At 36.3% G+C, this 22982-nt stretch overlaps 1 protein-coding gene across 3 annotated transcripts in view; it reads right to left on the bottom strand.

The window, feature by feature from the left end:
- The window catches only part of ANKRD17 (ankyrin repeat domain 17), a 183064-nt gene that overhangs the window by 141186 nt on the left and 18896 nt on the right, over positions 1–22982 (bottom strand). The window contains exon 1 of one of the 3 annotated variants that reach the window (XM_011968978.1): positions 6051–6191. The exons of the other annotated variants lie outside the window; for them this stretch is intronic. Within the exon in view, the coding sequence (XP_011824368.1) occupies positions 6051–6104 (54 nt within the window). The 5' untranslated portion in view covers positions 6105–6191. Of the gene's footprint in view, positions 1–6050; positions 6192–22982 lie in introns of those variants that run through there. 3 annotated transcript variants of the gene reach the window in all.

The raw sequence follows: 22982 nt of genomic DNA, 5'->3' as shown, positions 1-22982 counted from the left end.
GAACTTTCAAGAGTATCCTTACTGCAAAATATACAGGTTGATCATCCCTAATCTGAAAATTCAAAATCTGAAATGCTCCAAAATCCAAAATTTTTTTTTTAATTTTTACTTCTTTGTAGACATAGGGTCTCACTATGTTGCTTAGGCTGGTCTTGAACTCCTGGGCTCAAGCGAACCTCTGAACCTCTCGCTTCAGCCTCCCAAATTGCTGTGATTACAGGCATGAGCCACTGCACCCAGCCAAAGATCTGAAATTTTTTGAGCACTGACATAATGCCACAAGTGAAAAATTCTACATTTGACCTCATGTGACAGATCAGTCAAAACTTTGTTTTCATGCACGAAACTACTAAAAAAAATTGCATAAAACTACCTTCAGACTATGTGTATAAGGTGTATATAAAATATAAGTAAATCACATGTGGGTCCCATCCCCAAGTTATCTTTATGTATACGCAAATAATCCAAAACCTGAAAAAATCCTAAACCCAAACACTTCTGGTGCCGAACATTTTAGATCAGAAATATTCCACCTATAGTAGAAACATGAGTGTGTGAGTGTGTGTGTGTGTATGTTTGTGTGTATGCATAGTATATGTAAGTATAAATGTGAATATATGTATTGTATGTATGTGTATACACACGCATATGCTGGTTTATAGATAAAAATGAGAACCAGGGGATGTTCTTGTCAGCACCACCTTCATAAATATATATAACAAAAAGATCTGCACAAAAGTGACAACCTAAAGGTGTCCAGATAAAGAAAAATATCTGCTTACTGAAAAATTCAGAATGCATAAGGGATATCTGCTTTTTAAGGCCACTGCTGAAAACATGAGTTTCAAACTATTCAAAAGGAATCCATGAAGTAAAATACTAAAAATATGTATCTATGCATCCTAAATTCAAAACTGTTTAAGACACCAATGGCAGAGACCGGCAGCAGTGGCTTAAGCCGTCACCGAGCACTTTGGGAAGTCGAGGCAGGGGGATCACCTGAGATCAGGAGTTCATGGCCAGCCTGGCCAACATGGAGAAACCTCATCTCTACTAAAAACACAAAAAAATGCCAGGCATGGGGGCCCATGCCTGTAATCTCAGCTACTGGGGAGGCTGAGACAAGAGAATCGCTTCAACCCCCAGGGGTAGGTTGCAGTGAGGTCACGCCACTGCACTCTAGCCTGAGTGACAGAGCGAGACTCTGTCTCAAAAAAAAAAAAAAGATACCAATGACAGACATTTCTTCTTCGTCTTCCTCTTCTGCACTTCTACCTCAGTGAGACAAAATTAGCTGGACTAACCTCTTTGAATTTCAAGTGCCTTGCACTGAAGGTACTCAATAAATGCAGTGGCTCACGCCTGTAATCCCACACTTTGGGAGGCTGCGGCACGCAGATCACGGGGTCAAGAGATTGAGACCATCCTGGCCAACAGAGTGAAACCCCGTCTCTACTAACAATACAAAAATCAGCTGGGCGTGGTGGTGAGCGCCTGTAGTCCCAGCTACTCGGGAGGCTGAGGCAGGAGAATAGCTTGAACCCAGGAGGCAGAGGTTGCAGTGCGCCAAGATAGAGCCACTGCACTCCAGCCTGGCAACAGAGCAAGACTCCGTCTCAAACAAACAAAAACCACACACACACACACACACACAAACACACACACAAACACACATTTCAAACTGTCCAATATTTCTCAACGTGATCCCAAAACTTCTTGAATGTAAAATATTACTTAGATCAACTCTAATAATTTACATATTTAGCTAAACTTTTCAGTCACTAGACCAACTTAGCTTCTAAGTGTTACTCCAACTTTTCCTAGTAAAAAATGTCACCACCATTAAAATAAATACAAAACTTTAGAAATCTATGAAAGACTTATTGGTATAGTATAGAAATGATGTGCATTGCATATGACAATGTGTTTTACAGAATAAAAGGAAATATAGCATATATCTGTCAAAAAAGTCTACTACATGGACATTTGATATCATTACCAAAAATAATTTTTATGGTAAATAGCAAGTGGATTTCCCTTGTTTGACCTAGAATTCACTATTTACCATTAGTCCACAATCTTGGCAATCAAAAGGAAATGATGCCTTCCTTGAGACTCTTTCAATTTTATTTAAAAAACAAAAACAGCTAAAATAAATACAGAGCAAGAAAAGGTTCCATGATAAACCTACTCAGTTTGCTTAAATCTGACCCTTAATTCAGTTCCAACCTAAAGGGTTCAGCCAAATCCTCAACCCACTGTCCATAGACACAACCATAGAGAGTTGGAACTTTTACTTTATATACCACAACCTATAACATCAAGTACACATGAAGCTGGACATCCTGGCTTTAGATGACAAAAGAACAAGAATGGGTATGAGAGTTATTATTACACTTAACAATATAAACATTTTTATTTTCATAAAAATCCCTACTTTCTTAAAGCAAAAATATATCAAATACTATACCCAGAACAAAGTAATCTGAACTTAATCAAAATTAAAGGATGGAAATATCAGTGAAGATTTCTTATTACTAAGACTCCTAAAACTGGTTCAATTATAAATAATAACACTAAATATACAGTAACCAAGTTTCCGAAATCATCTCTCAGTTGTTTCACATTTTCATATAAAAAAGTCAACATACAAACCACAGGTTTATCTACACAGTTCTTGGCAATGTAAATTCGAGGTATAAAATTGGAAGATATTTTTCCTCTTATTGATCATTCCAAGTACTACAATCCATTGTTACATATAATTTTACAGGAAAATCATCAAAATTCTAAAATTATAAACATGTCTCAGGACAACATAAACAGAACAAGAAAACAGATATTTATACGAGCTGTCAGCCCTTTTTCTGCCATCTGTATATGGCTACTTTCCTGGGTATTAGTTCCTTTTACAGAAGGTAGGCAGAAGGAACGGAAATACTTTGATGCCTTTGGTTTGGAGAAGAAAATTACTGTCTAGATTATTTGAATAAATGAAATAGCCAAGACACTCTATTTAATCCCTTACCTTGGACTGTTGAAAAGCAATGATGTAAATGATGTAAGTTGAAATCCACCTTTTCTAATTTTATTATACATTTTAGACGATATTTTACTTAAGATTTTAAAGGTCTAAATATTCAACTTAAATACATGTGGGCATATATAATCAGCAATCAGAGTTTAAAAGGTAAGCCATAGTATTATGAGAAACCATTTGTGCTATGTTCACTAAGGATATTGACTTTTTTAAAACTAATATTCAATAAGAGTAACTTTAAAAAGTTTATGATTCGGCCGGGCGCCGTGGCTCAAGCCTGTAATCCCAGCACTTTGCGAGGCCGACACGCGTGGATCACGAGGTCAGGAGATCGGGAGCATCCTGGCTAACACAGTGAAACCCCGTGCCCGGTGGCGGGCGCCTGTAGTCCCAGCTACTCGGGAGGCTGAGGCAGGAGAATGGCGTAAACCCAGGAGGCGGAGCTTGCAGTGAGCCGAGATCGCGCCATTGCACTCCAGCCTGGGGGACAGAGCAAGACTCCGTCTCAAAAAAAAAAAAAAAATACAAAAAAACTAGCCGGGCGAGGTGGCGGGCGCCTGTAGCCCCAGCTACTTGGGAGGCTGAGGCAGTAGAATGGCGTGAACCCGGGAGGCGGAGCTTGCAGTGAGCTGAGATCCAGCCACTGCACTCCAGCCTGGGCAACACAGCGAGACTTCGTCTCAAAAAAAAAAAAAAAAAAAAAAAAAAAGTTCATGATTCAAAAGATCAAATTACAAAGACAGGAAAAAAGAGTAACATTTATTCAATGTAAATAAGCCCGTATGTTCAATAAATAATAAAACCACAAAGGTGAAAATTACGGTAATGAACTTCAAGTAGCTCAATATTAAGTACAATAATAAAACTGTCACTGTGGTATACAGATGAACTTCATTATCCATTACTGGACATTTATTCAAGGAGTTATCCCTGCGGGGGGTGGGGGGCTAAAGAATATATTTTTCTGGAAAGCTCATTATGTAATAAATATGTTTACTCGCAATATGAGGTGCTTTAGAAAACGGTACACTTATCTGCAAAGTTAGCAAATTTATTCTTTGCACTTTGTATTTTTAGCATTATGTCATTATGAGTACTTATACTTTTGGATAAGGCTCTTTTATTACTACTTAGAAAATGTTACCAAGATTGACAAATATTTAAGTCAAATAATATTTTAAATAAAGAGAAAAAACTACTTAGTATGATAGGATGCAACAGGTACATAGAAACTAAATTAAGATAAATTGAAAATTAGGAAAACTAAAATTGCAGAGGTTGTTTTAATAACTAGTAACATTGAATAAATAAGGTAATATGAAATCTTAACATGATATTAAACAATTTTTAATAGAAATAAAAAGCCAGTTGTTCAGGTAGCATTAAAAAAAATATATGCGTAAGGCACAAAACAGTGCTCAAGTAAGATTTTCCTCAGAACATAAATAAGACTTCTAAAATCTGTTATATGCTTAAGTTTTAAATAGCTAAGAAAAACTGTCAAATAGATTTATCAAAATCTCTAAAGTACACTTCTTTAAAATCCAAACCAAAAAATTTTTAAAGCAAATTAAAATGTAACACTAGAACTTTGTAATCTAATTAGGCTTGTTTAAACTGAACCACTAAAAAGTCATGTGGCCACTTGTAATTACTAAACTCCCTTGATGAAAGTTTATACTACTATTTCTAAGTAGATAATTTTACCACACATTTTTAAGGAAACTCACTAATAGTAACAAAGTAAAAAATAAAAAAAAAAGAGAAAAGAATAAAAATTAACCACAATTCAACTTAGACAACAGCTTTTAGGAAAGGGGAAAAAGAGTACATTGGCAGGTGTCTGCAAGGAGGTAGGTAATACAATGGAATCAGTTTTCATTCTGCAGAACCACCACGAGACTTGCTGCAATGTCAGCTCCAAGCACACACTGAGGGACTCCAGAAAATACTCATTGATCATGCAGCACTTTATAATGCGCATAGGCTTTTTTCTCCTGCTAACCCCGCCTAGCTTCCCTTTGCAGCTTCTTCTCTCAAGTCCTCTCCCCACAGTAAAATAATCTTCCTGAAGATGTGAAATAGTTAATAAATCATCTCAACAGTCTAAGTATTAGGAATACCACTCACCACCATGAAGCCTCTTTATCTGAATTACCCAGTTTTTATTTAATGAGGAAAAAAAAAGAAAAACCCTACACAATCCCACAGATAAGAATATGAGATCTAAATACCTATACCTATAAATACAAATTTCTGATAGTATACTACACTCAATGCCAAAAGCAATTATAGTTTCACTTTGACATGTATTTCCTTGGACTGATTTATACTCAAATAAGATCTTATAAAATTTTTACACCCAGAAAAGAGAAAATATAATTTAAAATGTTCATGATTCAAATTATAGAAATTTTGTATAGATGGCTCTCTAGCATCAGTGCCCTAAATTTCAGGGTTTTAATATTTTTAATGTAATAATTTGTTTTATAATAATCAGTCACATGAAAAATCTAGGACCAGTGTACCAGCTAAATGAAGCAATCAGATTGATATAAACATGCTTAGTTTAAAGCTAAAATAACCAGCTGTTTTTAATAGTTAACTGCAGCAAAGCTTTAGGCTTAGATATGTAAATGAATTCTAAGACATATGATACTAAACCTTACTCAAAGCTGCTTTGCAGACCCCACCTTCTAATGAGTTAATCTAAAGGTCACCACCAGCACAAGGCTTTTTATTAAGTCTGAGTCTCCCCTTTTTCCCTAGCAAATATACATCTACAATTTATGAAACATGAAGTTTAAACAAAATAATTATAGACGTCTATAGTAATCATGTGAACCAGTCTGAAACATTCTCACACGGAATAGGTCTGACCGTGTCTTGCTTTTATGCTCTGCCTCTCTTTGCTCTCTCCTCTAATCTATTCATCTGTAAAATAATTCCGGCAGATAAGATTTCTTTGTTCAGATTTCAACTTTCATTTCACTTACAAACCTAGCCCTACCTCAAGAATGTCTTCTAGAACATATGCTTCCATTTCAGCCGCTGTCTCCACCATGTTTTATCAAACTGCCATGTTTCTTACTGCACTATGATTAGATCATTGCCAGCAGGAACACTCCTCTGTGTCAGCAAGGGAACAGGAAATGGAATGTTCTATTACATGCCTAAAGCAGCTTAGCTGTTCACTAGCCAGGCATCTACCAAAAGAGCAGGGGGTGACTCACTGTGTATTTTTTAAAGATACAGAAGCTCTATTCCAAAGCAAACTTCTGTCAAGTAATTTTAACAGACAAAATAAAGTCTATTATTTTACCACTTCAATTTTTAAAATCCTAAAATTTCAAAAAAGAAATAACAACATATTTTTTAAAAAGCTATTTAACACGTCTGGCTTCCTGGTTGAACAAAAGAGGTTGAAGTGGGTTACGCAGCAATTTATCCTTAGTAAAGCCTTGTAGTGAGATTAATGGCTGTATTAAAGACGCAAAGAAGGAGCCAAGTTAGAAATTTGCAACATCAGGCAAATGTATTATATAACATACATATTATAGTTGACTTCAGGGTTTCAAAAATAATTATCCTAATGTAGATTTTTTTAATAGTAAACTGGTTTTTATAAACTACTCTGTTTGTAAATACCTACAAGAACCAGGTTAACATTCAACTGATTTACAGTTCATGAAGCAAGCTATTAACATTTGATATATGCATTTTCTAGTAGTGCCTTTAACTTCATTTACTAACCAAAGAAATGGCCTGTTTTTTTCTTATAATAAATACTCTAAGAGACTAAAATATTCTAGATAAATGAAATATATAGATACTAAATCTGGATCAACAAACAGCAAATAAAGTGAGTAACTGACAGTGGAGCCAATCTGTATCATATTCATTCCTGTAAGTGATCTTCCATTTAGTAAAACTTGTTAGATTGTCAAATTTCTTCCTTATACAACCTTGAATACGAAAAATACACTGAAAAAAAGGAACAATGGGCTGGGCACAGTGGTTCACATCTGTAATCCCAGCACTCTGGGGGGCTGAGGCGGGCAGATCATTTGAGGCCAGGAGTTCCATCGAGACCAGCCTGGCCAACATGGTGAAGCCCCATTTCTACTAAAAACACAAAAATTAGCTGGGCGTGGTAGTGCATGCCTGTAATCCCAGTCACTCAGGTGGCTGCACGAGAATCACTTGAACCTGGGAGGTGGACGTTACAGTTGTGCCACTGGCACCCCAGCCTGGGCAACAGAGCAAGACTGTCTCTAAAAATAAAAAGGAACAATGTTTTATGCTCTAAACTGAGAAAAGCGATGCGATGATGTGCATGACATTGCCGGTATTATATCCTCAAAGTGATGTCATGTTTTAGTGGAGATTTTGGAGTACTCTTTGGCCTCAATTTATTAATCATAAAATGGGATAATATTCATTCAACTTGAAATATCAGAAACTGCTCTAGGTGCAGTCAACTAGACAGATACGGTTTATTAACAGTTTATATGAAGATTAAACGATATCAAGTACCTACTACATGGTTTCTGGTATTTAGGAAATGCCCATAGTGCATCAAGCAATATATGAGTTCTTTTCTTAAAAAAAAAAGTATTATTTAATCCTCATAACAACCCAGCTATATCATAATTTTTAAACTACATTTTGCTTACTATGTGCCATTTTAAGTGCTTGTTATATATTAATTCATTTAATTTTCACAATAATCCTAAAAGGTATTATTATCTCCGTTTTACATATGTGGAAATGGGACAAAAAGAGGTTAAGCAACTTGCCCAATTATTTCAAGCTAAGCTAATTAAGTTGAAGAGCTAAGATCTGAATCCATGCAGTTTGCTCTAGACTGGAATCCATATCCAGAATCATCAACTATATTTCTTCCACGTGATAATCTCATTTTACGGACAAGGGAACCAAGTATCAGACAGGGCACACAGTTATACGGCAGAGTCAAATCCAGATGCAAACCCAGAACTGATTGCAAAGGCTATGCAGAATTAATGGCAAACAAATGACACTGTGTTTTACCTCATACCATACCTAGTGTTTACATTTAGCTATGGGTATGCCTGGCATTTGAAGGCTGCTCAAAGTAATTTCCATTGTTGAGACCTGGCTTCAAAAGAAACTACAAACTAGCTTTTGTTATTTCCTGCCTTCCAGGTCAATACTTTCTATGCTTCAAATAAACTGCTCAATCTTTAGACTTAAGACAAGTCATCAACAAAGTTTCCCTTTCTCAAATTTTCCTCCAATGTTATCAAGCAACGATATAGGTTTGAGTTCAAGGAACTGATGTTGGAACACTCTCCTTTTCCATAAGCCAAGAATAGGCCTTCTAAATCCTTTATCTGACAAGAAATGGGGGCCCCTAAGACTCAAGTTAATAAAACCATTCACTCTCCCCTTCTCTTCCATTCTAGGATCACGGGGTGCTTCTGTCTTTAACATCTACTGTTGTTTTTAACAATAAATACGTGATTATGGCTTTCTCACAGAATTATGGCTCTTTATCATTTATTATCTGTTTCCCTTACAGACTAGTAAAAAGCAGGCAACACTGTTGAAAGTAGGCAACACTATGGCCGGGTGCGGTGGCTCACGCCTGTAATCCCAGCACTCTGGGAGGCTGAGACGGGCAGAACACCTGAGGTCAGGAGTTGGAGACCAGTCTGACTAACATGATGAAACCCCGTCTCTACTAAAAATACAAAAACAACTAGCTGGGTGTAGTGGTGGGCGCCTGTAATCCTAACTACTTGGGGGGCTGAGGCAGGGGAATCACTTGAACCCAGGAGGCGGAGGTTGCAGTGAGCTGAGATCGCCACTGCACTCCAGCCTGGGTAACAGGACGAGACTCTGTCTCAAAAAAAAAGAAAAAAAGAAAGTAGGCAACACTTTATTCACCAATGCATATCTAGAGCCAGCACTCTCTGGCATAGAGCAGGCACTTACGCTTTTTTTTTTTTTTCCTTTCTTCTTTTTTTATTTTGAGGCGGAGTCTCGCTCTGTCGCCCAGGCTGGAGTGCAGTGGCACGATCTCGGCTCACTGTAACCTCCGCCTCCTAGGTTCAAGCAATTCTCCTGCCTCAGCTTCCCGAGTAGCTGGGACTACAGGCGCATGCCACTACGTCGGTCTTTTTGTATTTTCAGTAGAAATGGGGTTTCACCGTGTTAGCCAGGATGGTCTCGATCTCCTGACCTGGAGATCCGCCCGCCTCAGCCTCCAAAAGTGCTGGGATTACAGGCCTAAGTCACCGCGCCCGGCAGCATTTTTTGATTAAATGAACAAATGTATGAATAAGAGAACTGTCTGATATCCACTACAGTATCCCAATACTTTTTAAATTATTGCTACTAATAGTAATAATTTCTTTTTTTCCTTCTTTTTTTTTTGAGACAGAGTCTCGCACTGTCGCCTGGGCTGGAGTGCAGTGGTGCGATCCCGGCTCACTGCAACCTCCGCCTCTGGATTCAAGCGATTCTCCTGCCTCAGCCACCAGAGTAGCTGGGATTACAAGCGCCTGCCACCACGCCCAGCTAATTTCTTGTAATTTTAGTAGAGACGGGGTTTCACCATGTTGGCCAGGCTGGTCTTGAATTCCTGACCTCGTGATTCGTCCGCCTTGGCCTCCCAAAGTGCTGGGGTTACAGGCGAGAGCCACCGCTCCTGGCCCAATAGTAATAATTTCTTTTTTCTTTTTCTTTTTTTTTTTTTTGAGGCGGAGTCTCGTTCTGTCGCCCAGGCTGGAGTGCAGTGGTGTAATCTCGGCTCACTGCAACCTCCGACTCCTGGGCTCAAGTGATTCTCCTGCCTCAGCCTTCCGAGCAGCTGGGACTACAGGCGCAGGCCACAATTTCTAACAAAAGCATTTGTTCTTTTACTTTATCTTTAGGTCACTGAAATAAGATATTAGAAGTATTGAATATAAACAGAATCTAAATTTCACATTTTCTGTAATTATTTGTTACATAGGAAAATAATGTATCCCCTTTAATTCTGTTTTCCAGTCCTTTTCATCAATATGATTACCAATGTAATTTTATTTTTGAGACGGGGTCTCGCTTTGCACTCCAGGTTGGAGTACAGTGAGGCAATCTCCGCTCGGTGCAACCTCGGCCTCCCTGGTTCAAGTCATTCTCCTGTCTCAGCCTTTGGAGTAGCTGGGCATATAGGCGTCCACCACCACGCCTGGCTAATTTTTGTATTTTTAGTAGAGACAGGGTTTCATCATGTTGGCCAGGCTGGTCTCAAACTCCTGACCTCAAGTGATTGTGTGCCTCGGCCTCCCAAAGTGCTGGGATTACAGGTGTGACCCACTGCGCCCAGCCTCAACCTAATTTTATAGGCAAGAAAACTGTCTTCCCATTGGTCTAAAATGGATTTCAGTGGCACAAGACCTTTCATTATTTTGCCAATAGCAAAAGTATTAAAGTGTAAATAGCAATTAACATATTAAGCTATGCAAACAAATAAAAATAATTTAAAACAATAAAAGAAAATATTAACTGAAAATGAGATTCAAATATCCAAAATAAAGAGTGAAACCTCTCATGAAAAAGAAAGTAAAGGACAAAAAAGCTCAGTAAATTCCTAGATTGAATGAAAGAATCTTCCAAAATTGACAATTTTATTTAGGACCAGCATTGGTTTCCTTAAGAAGGAAAAAGAAAACCAAAACAAAAAAATATGTAGAAATGCGCTGACAAGCAAGCAACTCTGTTGTGCATGACTTAATACTTTGTTGTTTGTTCTCTTCACGTAAAACTTTAACAGAAAACTCCTTGTAAAGGAATTTCATTCCCATCAATTTTTTAATTTAGGGAATGGTGAGGCTTCAAAATCCACATATTCAAACAAAACAAGGACAGACAACTGGTAGTAGGAAACATTTAATGATTTTGCCCACTCACATAAACTACTAGAAAAAAACTAAAACAATCCTACCTCTTAAAATTATTGAATTTAATCACTACTTTATAGTATTACTCTTTTTCCCTTTTCTACTGTGTAAATTATAGTAAAGCATAAGTATGAAACCCAAGTGTGAAAGAGCCTAAACCAAGTATAAGTGAAAGATATTAAAAGACTTAAACAGAATTTAAGTTAAAAGGCTATACAATTTGGTAAGATTTCTGAAAGTCCATACATTATTCAACAACACATTCCCATTATTCTACCTTTTATTTCTCCTAAACTAATCATGCTATAAAATGACTGAGGAATCTAGATATATGTCTAATGTAGCACAAAATAAAGAATAAAAATATGCTTTTTATTACCATTATATTTTCTTTATTAACTATAATTTTTATGTAAAAGTAATACATGTACATGGAAAGCATTCACAGTTTAAAAGAGAAAAGTAAACCTACCTCTTACCAAGCCATCCTAAGAGGCACAACCAGTTATTGTAATCTTCCAGAAATAACCTACATATTTCAAGCCCATCTTAGGGTAACATTTTTATACAGATGGACACTATTATGCATACTTTTTGTATCCCCATTTTAATATTTAATACTCCATAATTGTTTCAGAATATACATAAAGATCTATCTTTGATTTTTGACAGCTGCTCAAATTTTCATTGTATAACTGCATAATGTATTTAACCAGTCCAGTAGGCATTTATGTTGTCTCTAATGTTCATAGTGCTGTATTTAAAATTTTAGATGCTACCCAATTAACTGCCTTCTAAAAAAGTTGAACTAATTTATACCGACAGTGAGACTGCTTGCTTCCCTACAAATATAGTGTTACTGACACAAGTCTATTAAAAATCCAGATCTGAAATCAATATTAGTTTTAAATCATGTATCCAGATTTATCCTTAGTTCTTCATTTCTACTTTTCAAGAATCACAAATCAAACTTATATCTCCTCTCATCTAACTTCAAAAAAAATTTAAAAATCTTTATCAAAAAAATCACATAAATTCATTCTCCGACAAATTAAGAACTTCAACTGTTTAAAAAAAAAAAAAAAAAAAAAAAAAAAAAAACTCAACCACAATGCAGAGTCTATATATATGCAGCTGAGATACAGCTGGAGAAGAGAGAGGAATGGGGAGTCCAATTATCTACCCTTTAAAAAAAAAAAATCTACTTCTGATAAAATACAAATTCTCTCCAATATTTAATGGGTTTTTTAACCTAGGAGTAAGTTGTGAAAAGATGCCTCTGCCAGAATTTAGTATTTTAAAAATCCAAAATTGTTTGGGAAATATTTGGGTATATTCTCACTAAATAAAATACTGCTGGATACATTTATTTCTTTGCCTTCTACATTTATGTTCAAATTACTCTTTTTAAAGCATGAAATTCTAAAGTAATCCATCATATTAAAAAAATCTAATGCACAAGAATACAGGGCCACACATAAACAATTTTTATGAACACAAAAAGCACTAAACAGGTTCTATCTCGGTTTCTTGGCATAGATTCCAGGTCTAATTTCGATGATTACATTTAAAAATAAGAATGATTAAGCCTTCACCAGAACTGCCAAAATAAGACAGTTGAACATGCTTCAAGAAATGTGGAAGACTATCTAAAGGATATATGTAAGAAAGGACTAAGTTAAAATACATAAAACTGTAACATTACAAATAAAATAATGCAACGCTGTATCCAGTAGTATATTCAAAATATAAGGAAGGATAGGGAGGGTATGTACTGTTTTGTAATATTCAAATAATTAAAGATTTTTTTTTTTTGCTTAAACATTGTTCTCAAGGCTCATACTATAAAAAGCTCCAGTACAATTTTTTTGTAAGATCATCATTAGCATTTTGATAATTCATTTATACAAACATTTACTGAGTGCTTACTAGGTGGCAGGGTTTATACTATAAACACTGGATAAAGAATGGCAAATAAAATTAGTCCACCTCCAAGAGGTTATAATCTAGAACTCAATCCTGATTCTTGATAATGTTTAATACTAAAAACTTCAATGATTTTGTTCTCTAATTGGTCCCCTTTCCATTCTTTTCTAATCCAACTAATAAATGAAATCTGAAATTCAACCTAGAAAAGTACAGAAGAGAATTATATTTAGATACAAAACGTTTCATCCAGATGTGTCCTATGTACAGAATGAAATACAAGCATAGTCTTGTCCCAACATAAGTAATGTACTAAACAAAGTAAGAAACAAAGCAATGCTGCCTCTTTTCACATCCCCAGTAATAGTTGTGTCTGTTGGACACTTGGATTTGTTGTCTCTACCCATGGTGGGTCACACCATGAATTCATCCTTTTTCCAGTATTTCACAATAGATTCTATGTACACAAAACTGATAAAATATTTATTGTTTACAATCAACCCTCCCATTTGTCTGAATTGTACATTTTCAAATAAAAATAAAAACAAGTGCATCCATAACAGAAATTATTTATTTCAATGTTTTTGATTTTAAGTAAGTTAAATCTATTGATGGTACAGCATTTTCAACCTCATCAGCAACACATTTGCCCTCCGCTCGAAAGCAAATATCTACCAACAGAAATACACCACACACACACACACACACACACACACACACACACACACACACAATGGGGGTCTAGGGGACCTGGGGATAAAAATGTAAATTACAAGAAAAAGCTTAAATCTAAAGACAATTTTCTTGAGTTACCAGTTTCTACCACTCTGGGGGAATGAAGAAACAGTTCCAAGTAACTCAAGATAGCAGCAAGGGCATGGAAAATAATCAGGAAGTAAAAACTACCCAAGTAACCATGGAATCTCATTGCTATCACTGGCTCTCCTCTGGTTCCTTAATGGTCTGGGGTCCCTGACAAGCTCCAATCAGTCTGGTCTCAAGATATCTGTTACCACTCTGCACTCTGCTATTTCCAGTCTAATCTATTCATAACAAACCTTAAATGGTTTGCCTGCAAGCAATTATTTAAAGATATAACTCTTGCAAGCAATTATTTAAAGTACCAAAAGACTGCCTGTGATATCATGAAATATACATTCGGTCTTTGGTCTTAAACCAGTTTCCTGGCATAAACTCCTAAAATCTTTGGAATCTTCAAAGTGGTTATGTGGCTTCCTCTATGCTAAGATTTGTCTGAAGACTGACAGGCCCTAAGTAGCTTCAGGATAACAGCTGGTTAGCAGAAAGGCAAGGGAAGATTAAATGGTTGGGATTTTCAGCCCCGCCTCCCATCCTCCAAAAAGGGGAGACTAAAAGTGAAATCGATCCCCAACGGCCAATGGTTTAATTAATCATGCCTATGTAATAAAGTCTCCATAAAAGTCCAAAAGGACAGGGTATGAAGGGCTTCCAGAGAGCAGAACACAGTGGAAGTTAGTGGAGGGTGGCACACCCAGAGGGCAGAATTTCCATGCCGCTTGTTCCATACCTTACCCTATGCATCTCTTCAGCTGTATCCTTTGTAATAACTTTTACAATAAAGTGGTAAACATAAGTGTTTCCCTGAGTTCTGTGACCCACTTAGTAAATTAATCAAACTCAAGAAGGGGATCATGAGAACCCTGATTTATAGTCAGTGGGACACACAATGGGTCCTCAGCAAAGATGAGAGGGCTAGGTATATAAGATCAGCCACATCTTTAGAAAGAAGGGGGGGGAAAGGCAATTTCTATTTCCACCTTCCTTCTTCTGGCTCTTCCAGGAGCCATACCTGCCTCTAGTAGTTGTAGGCACCTTGATCACATGACTTCTATCTTAAGGACAAACTAAGTTTCTAATCTTGGTCCTTAGTCCATCAGAGAAAATGTCATCTTATTTAAGAGGCACTGGAAGGAAGTAGGCCTCAGAATTTTGCAGTTTTTTGTACTTCCAAATTTTTCACAATAAACACTGAAATGTTTGTGACAGAGATAATCAAAAAACTCTTTTTAAAAAGAGTTTCCTGTCAAATTTCATGGAAAGGGTTCAGAAATTAACACTCAAAATCGAGCATGCAAGCCAGTCAAGAAAGAATTAGGCATCTTACACAAAAAGAGTCACATTTGTATTCTACGCAACTTTCTAATTTCCTACAATTAATCCCTGTGTCCTCTATTTCTACCTCAGACAATTTCCAAAAATCATGTGGCCCAGGAATATATTTACTTCATAAAGAGCAGTATTAAACAACTAGGTGGAGGCCACCACACATCTGCAATCCCCCCCACGGCTTTTTTTTTTTTTTTTTTTTGAGACAGAGTCTCACTCTGTTGCCCAGGCTAGAGTGCAGTGATATGATCTTGACTCCCTGAAACTTCCGCCTCCTGGGTTCAAGCAATTATCCTGCCTTGGCCTCCCAAGTAGCTGAGATTACAGGCGCTGGTCACCATGCCCAGCTAATTTTTGTGTTTTTAGTAGAGACACGATTTCACCATGTTGGCCAGGCTGGTCTCAAACTCCTAACCTCAAGTGATCTACCTGCCTTGGCCTTCCAAAGTGCTGGGATTACAAGCCACTGTGCCCAACCTTGCAATCTTTTTAACATTATAAATGTGATGCATCCACTTAGGGTTTTTAAGAAATTCAAAGGCTACAAAGGCACAAGATGGACCATAAGTCTTGCTACTCTCCTGCATCAAAATGGCAAAATACATGTTATATCATTAATAGACTTCTAGTACAGGTACCAGTTTAACTTTAATGCCACTTTGCTTTCATATCTTGATTCACCAAATTTTATATGCTTGTAATCTACTGACTGTCCACTGAAGAAATGAGCACTGACCCTTCATTTGTTGCCCTCCATCTCCTAATTTTATAGATTGTTATTTTTATATTATAAAGGTTTATAAGGCATTCTACTCCATAACTATAATTAAGCCCATTTTATATATTTTCTAGGTTGATTCTAAAATGGAAAATCAATAAAGTAACTTACAAAGTGATTATATAAATAGTAGTCACTAAAGGAAATGTAACTTTATGTTGTTTAGACATTACTAGTTGAAGAAATGTTCATGGATTCCAGACTAATAGAACTTGAATTTCCTTCTAACTTTCTTCAGTTCTTTTTGAAGGCCCAAGATTGCCACAGTAGCTATTTCTTCCCACTCACCCTCCCATCCCCGCACTACTACCATGTCCTCTACCTTGGGATTATTTTTTCATTGTGCTATTGTATCGCAATATGTTCATACAAAGTACATAGCTTTTTACCAGTATAGAAAATGCAATTGTTCTCACATGATAAAATAGTGGGGCTGGGTAGAGAAAACGTAGGTCAAAATCTACTGTCTCTCAAACAGTGAAGTCACTGTTTCACTGCCTTCAAGCATTCAGCATGACTGCTAAGAACTTATTTATTTGATTTTCCATATTTATTTCCCTCTCTCTGGCAATAATTTTGGGATCTTCTTATCCTTAAGAGTTCTAAAATTGTGGATCTTTTTTCATTCATTTTGGCTGTTACTAGATGGGCTCTTTCAATCTGAAAATTCATTACGTTTCTAAAGCTCAGGAAATTTTCTTCAATTATTTCTTTCATCATTCTCTCCTTCCCATGGTTCCTAATCTCTTGCTTTTAGAACTCATATTTATGGATGTGAAAAACTGTGATATATTTTCCATGCTTCTTTAATTTTCTCTCAAGTTTTTCCAGATTTTTTTCTCTCTTGATTTACATATGCAGACAGTTCCTCCTCTTAATTCCAAAATCAACAATTCAGTCTTGATTCATGTTAAAATTTTATTTATCTCATCAATTAAAATTTTTCTTTATAATTTTCAAAATCTTTTCTAGTTCTATGCCCCCTTTTTAATGCAGCTATGACTAAACATTACGTATTCTTAAATTTTAAATAAAATACCAATTACACTTTTCTTTGAAGTATTCTTCTGAATTATAGCTGAGGTTGGTTGTTCTTTTATTCATCTTAATCTTCTTTCATCCTCTTGATTCTCCTCAATTGTCTGATTATCCCTGTCTGTTTATATTTGCAAATGAAAGATTACTTTAGACTATATAGCGTTTAAGAGCTTTCCCTGAGGTTTTTGTTTTCCTAGGTGGCTTCTCCTTTAAATGGAAGAACAGTACAATTTAAGCAGGTAGGGCATGTGAATATGCAGGTACCCCAGAAAGGTACCTGGATAGGAAGTCAAGTTGGCTGGGAACAGACAAAACCGTTTTTCTCCTGAGGTAGTATAGTGCCTCCACTTCTCTCTCAGGTTCTAACGCCTGAGTAGATGCCCATACTAAATTGCTGGCCTACTTTCTTAAGAGAATGATTCTGAAACTTCAGGCCTAAGAGTGGGCATCATAGTTATTTAGGCTGGAGAAAGGGTAGAAGGGAAGCCCAACTGACCTAGCACTGTGGAAAAGAAGTCTTAAGAAAATTCTTGATTATTACCCAACTGCCCACTACTACTGATTTGTGTTTGTTGACTCCAAGTTTGGAGCCATTCCAAGGTTTCCCTGGGAAAACCTGAGCTTACCTCTGTTATCTTGGGTTCCAGTTTCCTCTGGGATTTTGCTGTCAATCCGATTCCATGAACTTTCTATCTTCTTCAAAATTTCTTGGTCCTCTGATGGTACCTGTAGTGGACTGTGAACTGTAATTTTACTGTTCAACATGTTTTCTCCCTAACCCCTTTTGCTAATAACATCATCCCTCTTTTTTATGGGGAATGTATTCATGTGCTTTGGGTAGAGGTAAGCCTTCCCAGCCACCACAGGAGTGGCCACATTACCTAGGTCTAGCTAGTATATCCCATTCCCATCTCCTTTGACTGACAGTCATCTTTGGCTCAAAATAAAGCTGATACAGAAAGAAACGCAGACCAAAAATGTTGAGACAGTAACAGGGTTGCAGTCATACTACTAACACTACTCAAGTTTAGATTCATCTATGCACCTAAGTTGCAGTTTCTTACCTCCCTCCCCACATACACCCAAGTACACATTAAAGTTATAGAGCTGATGAAGTCCTTTTGTGCCTCTTAAGGGTAGTTTGACTAATATAATAACATCTGTTCCCACTTTTCAGAATTATGACTTAATTCAATCTTTAAACAATATCAGTGGGACACTGAGAAGAAAATAAATTAAAGGAATGTACTAAATCCACCGTTTTTTTTTTAATTTCAGTCAATAACTATAAAATAAGCCTGAATAAATCGAGTTATACCTTTAAAATTTGTTAAACATACAATAAGGAAATAGCTAATAACTTTATTTAGTATATCTTATTATCTCTTTACTAGTTTTTTTCTAAGTCAGGATTCCAAAAGTTTCAGAAAGAAAAAGAAGGAAGACGGGAAGGTTGGTAATGATTTAAAATTTTTTCTTTTCTTTTTTCTGTTTTAATAGACACAGGGTCTCACCATGTTTCCCAGGCTGGTTTCGAACTCCCGAGCTCAAGCAATCCTCTTGCCTCAGCCTCCCAAAGTACTGGGATTACAGGTGTGAGCCACCACACCCAACTATAATTTAAAATTTTCTAGCAAATTATTATTTTTTAAAATTCTCTTATATATGACAGAAACCTCTCAAAGAAAAATTCTGTAGTTACTGTTGCGATTACTGGGGAAACAGTAGAGGAAAAGGCTAGTCAATAACTCCTCAATGGATAAAAAACAAAATCCAGTACTCCTTTTTCAGACAGGGTTTCACTCTGTCACCTAGACTGGAGTGCAGTGGTTCCATCATTGCCACTGTAACCTTAAATTCCTGGGCTTAAGCAATCCTCCTGCCTCAGCCTCCCAAGTAGCTAGGACTACTAGTACATGCCACCACACCCACCGAATTTTTAAATTTTTGTAGAGATGGGTTATTGCTATGTTGACGAGGCTAGTCTCAAACTCCCAGCCTCAAGCAATCCTTCTGTCGTGGCCTCCCAAAGGGCTGTCATTACAGGTGTGAGTCACTGCACCCAGCCTGAAATCCAGTACTCTTGAGCTAAGGTTCATATTGCATGGTTCACATCTCACATACCTACCCCTCAAAAACTCTATACCCCTCAATTGGCAAAATGTTGTATGATGTATTTAAGTAAATGTTGGAAAAGAATAGGTCTACATTTTTCATTACAATCTAACTAAAGTTCATGACCTAAAAAAGTAAAGAAAATTGATCCTGACTGGGAAAAAAAAAAAGATGACAACTTCATTCCAAAATATTACATAAGAACTAAATCCAGAATCCAGTAAAATGTCAAAATAAGTAATAAATTACCTCCAACACAGAAGGTAGTATAGTGTGCTAAATAATGTAGATTACCTCCATTCTTTAGAAAAACTCTGTTAAAAATAAATCATTATCCCTAAGGTAGATGAAGACAACAAGGTTAAGTAGTAACTGTCCCCAAATCACAGAGTATTAAAGCAGGATTCAAAAGCAACTTGCCCAACTTGATTTCAAACTCTTTCCATACCATGCTTTTTCCAGGAGAAATAGTGTAAGAAAAGAAATACAAAGGCATTGGGTTATTTCAGAATTAAATGTAACTTTCTTGAAGCACAGAAATTGTTAAGTATTCATATGCCTGTGGTTTAATGAAATTGGAATCTGGCCCTTCTTCCTACTTGCTCTCTGATCAAGGTTTTCAGAAAAACTTCTGCTTATGGTAGTGAGGTCAGGAAGACCTTAGTATTTAATTAAGATATATGAATCTTAACATTCTAGGTTGCCTAAGCCAATGAATGGGTACCCTGGCCAAGCAAAGCTGTTCTTCTGGGATCCCTAGGATACAAAACAAAACTGCTCATGCAGAGAAGACAAAAAGCTGCAATACCAAGCCTGTACAGTTTTTTATGTGTTAGCATAAAAGACAAAAGGATCTGGTGATTAAGCTAAAGTAGGTTAAGGACCTCCTCATATGAAAAAACATCTCACATACTAAGGCACATTCACAACTTAAATTATATTATAGTACTTCGATCTGGCCAAGAGAAGCCAGGTACTGAAGTTTGGGTTGCAGCGAGAAAGCTGGACTGAGTGGTAGAGAGGATCTTGGACTGTGAGGTGGGAATCTGGATGTAGAGTAAGGAAAGGAAGAAAAGGCACAAGTGAAAGGCGTCCATAAAGTGAGTTAAGAGATTCTAAAGGTCCTGAGATTTAGAAAACAGCATGATCAAATCTTTGCCTTCATACTTTTCATTTTATCTAGAACCCTAGTATTATCTGCTAAGCCTACAGCAGAGACACCATAGGCATATGGTTTGCTTTCACATTCCCAGAAAAGGACCTAAGAGTCAGAAAAGGATGTGCATTTCCCATAACCCTTATCTCTCCCTCTTTATTAACAGTATGATAAAGTAATACCAATTTTTAAGTTCTCAAGGAATTTAAGAACATATTCTATATAAATTCTAAAAAGTTAATAAATTCAGAATATAATCTGAAAAATGGCCTCTAATCCAAACAGCTATTATGTGAACTCTTTATTACAGAATCCCAACCCCTTATCTACTATCAGCTCCACCTAAAACAATTAACCAAAATGCACAATTGGAACAGAAAATATTTACTAGCAATCTATAAATTCAATTAGATAACTAAATTTAATAGAATTAGAAATTTAAAATAAGAGATTTTCCTAAATAAAAAACAAATAGCCAACCATCTTAGTAGTCAGAATTTTCATAAGGCTATTTTTATTCATACTTCAGTTTTAACAATTAATTTATGAAAATCCTTATAGGTCACAAACATTTTCACAAACATTAGGTCACCTAACCTCCCTCAAAAGAAAGTATTACCAGGCCCCTGTTATGGGAGACTGAGATACTTAGTTTTTACATGTCACACTCAACAGCATGAATTAAGAGGTGTAGGAGGGTCTAAAACAGCATTCTTCCCACCTCACATTTTGAGCACTTACTGTAAGAGGTCATCTACAAGGTATGTATTTTGATTTGATGTTTCAAAAATAGTGAAGAGTAACATACCCATTTATTCCACCTATGAAATCCATCCCAAGATCAATCCATGAATTTCCCCAAGACAGGGTTTAGGGAAACAAGATGAAATAAAACAGAGCAGTATTAACTAGCTACATTCAGGTAAAGTGTTTTGGAGTAAGGAGGTCTTCCACAATCCTCCTTACTCCATCATTTCTCTCTGGTTATTCTACTTGGGGATAGGTCACCATACACAAATTTGAGTAAGATGGTATTCATGCAGATCTGTAAAGAAGACCTAGAAGCAAGATGAAATGGCTAGTGAACTCTACAATGCATACAAAACATATTTCTTGAGCATAGAGAGGCCATAAAAGGATAGTAAGGAAGTAGTACAGTATGAGTTAAGAAAGCAGACTCTCATATGAGACTACCCATGCTGATATTCCATTTCCATCATTTACTGTGACCTTGAACAAGTTACTTATTCTTTGCCTTGATTTTTTCAACTATAAAATGTAGATACTATGTACCTCTTAGAATTGGGAAGATTAAATGATATGCAGCAGTGTAATACACATAAACCAATTAGAATTGTGGCTGGCACATAGTAAGCACTCACTAAACTATTATTAGGGTTAAAATTATTCAATGTGCTAGGTGTTGCAAACACCTTCAGGAAAGAGGTGATATATGATCTGGCCCTTTTATGGATAAAGTAGTCAGCAGAGAGGGATATCCAAAAAGAACAGATACGAACATGGCTTGAAAGTTGATGTTTGACCTAGCAGATCCTACACCACTACAAAATCACTAGTTTTTAAAATATGGTGCTGACGCACACAATAAAATGTCAGTTACAGAAACAAATTCCCATACCTTTAGTCTAGCAGTTTTACCTCTGGAATACATCTTACCACAATACAGAAACAATATAAAAGAGTCCACTTCAGTATTGTTTCTAACAGCAGAACTTTGGACACAACCAAAATTTCCATAAACTGGAAAGCAATTAAGTCCTGATACCTGACAAGAGAATACTCACAGCCATTTAAGGAGTAAGATAACTATATGTGTATTTAACATGAAAAGAATCTATGACGGACTATTAATTTAAAAAGAAAGTTTCAAACAATATTTTTATAATGATCTCATTTATGCAAAACAAAATTACATAGATACATCTGTATATGTGTGAAAATGCACAGAAAAAGGCATAGGATTACATACACTTAAAGTTTATATCTAGGGATATAAAAAATCTTCAACTCTTATTCTGTATCTTCCTCTACTGTTTAAATTTTCAGTTCACATTTACTATATGATTTAATAAAACTGGAAAAAGATAATGCAATTTTCCTCTAAGATTCCTCTAATATAAAAAAATTAAATGGATAAAAACGAAACATTACTCACAGTTTAACATTTGGTGAAAACTTTAGACAAGTTTGGTTTAAAGGATATCACCCCCTCAATAGAATTAAATTTATCTACATTGTATCTTAAAAGGATATTATCCCCTCAATAGAATTAAATTTATCTACATTGTAACTTATACAAGCTCTTCTTTTTTGACATTTTCTGAACAGCAACTATGTAAGTTTTAAATCACTCCTAGTTCATTTGAAATATAAAGTAACCAGTGAAACTTTGTTCTTTAAAGAACATTGTAAAGATAGTGCAAGAGAACTACAAAACAATCATAGTTTATAGGTCCTGCAATAATAATGTATAGAGATTTTCAAGTTCAAAGACAACCTAAGGACATCGTCAAATCAGTAAGAACACTATATAGATGCTGGCATTGCTTATATCTTCTTCATAAAAGTACTTCTTTACTAGAATCTGTAAGGGAGGGAAGGAGGAAAGAAAAAAAAATGTCAAGCCTGTTTAGAGGTTTAAGCAATAAAAGAAGAAAAACTGCTTCAAAAGATCACTGACGGCCAGGCTCAGTGGCTCAAGTCTGTAATCCCAGCACTTTGGGAGGCTGAGACAGGCGGATCACGAGGTCAGGAGATCGAGACCATCCCGGCTGACAAGGTGAAACCCCATCTCTACTAAAAATACAAAAAATTAGCCGGGCGAGGTGGCGG

This window comes from Mandrillus leucophaeus, unplaced genomic scaffold (genome assembly GCF_000951045.1).
Source record: "Mandrillus leucophaeus isolate KB7577 unplaced genomic scaffold, Mleu.le_1.0 Scaffold868, whole genome shotgun sequence".
NCBI classification, from domain to species: Eukaryota; Metazoa; Chordata; class Mammalia; order Primates; family Cercopithecidae; genus Mandrillus; species Mandrillus leucophaeus.
This window is presented reverse-complemented; position numbering and strand designations above follow the sequence as displayed.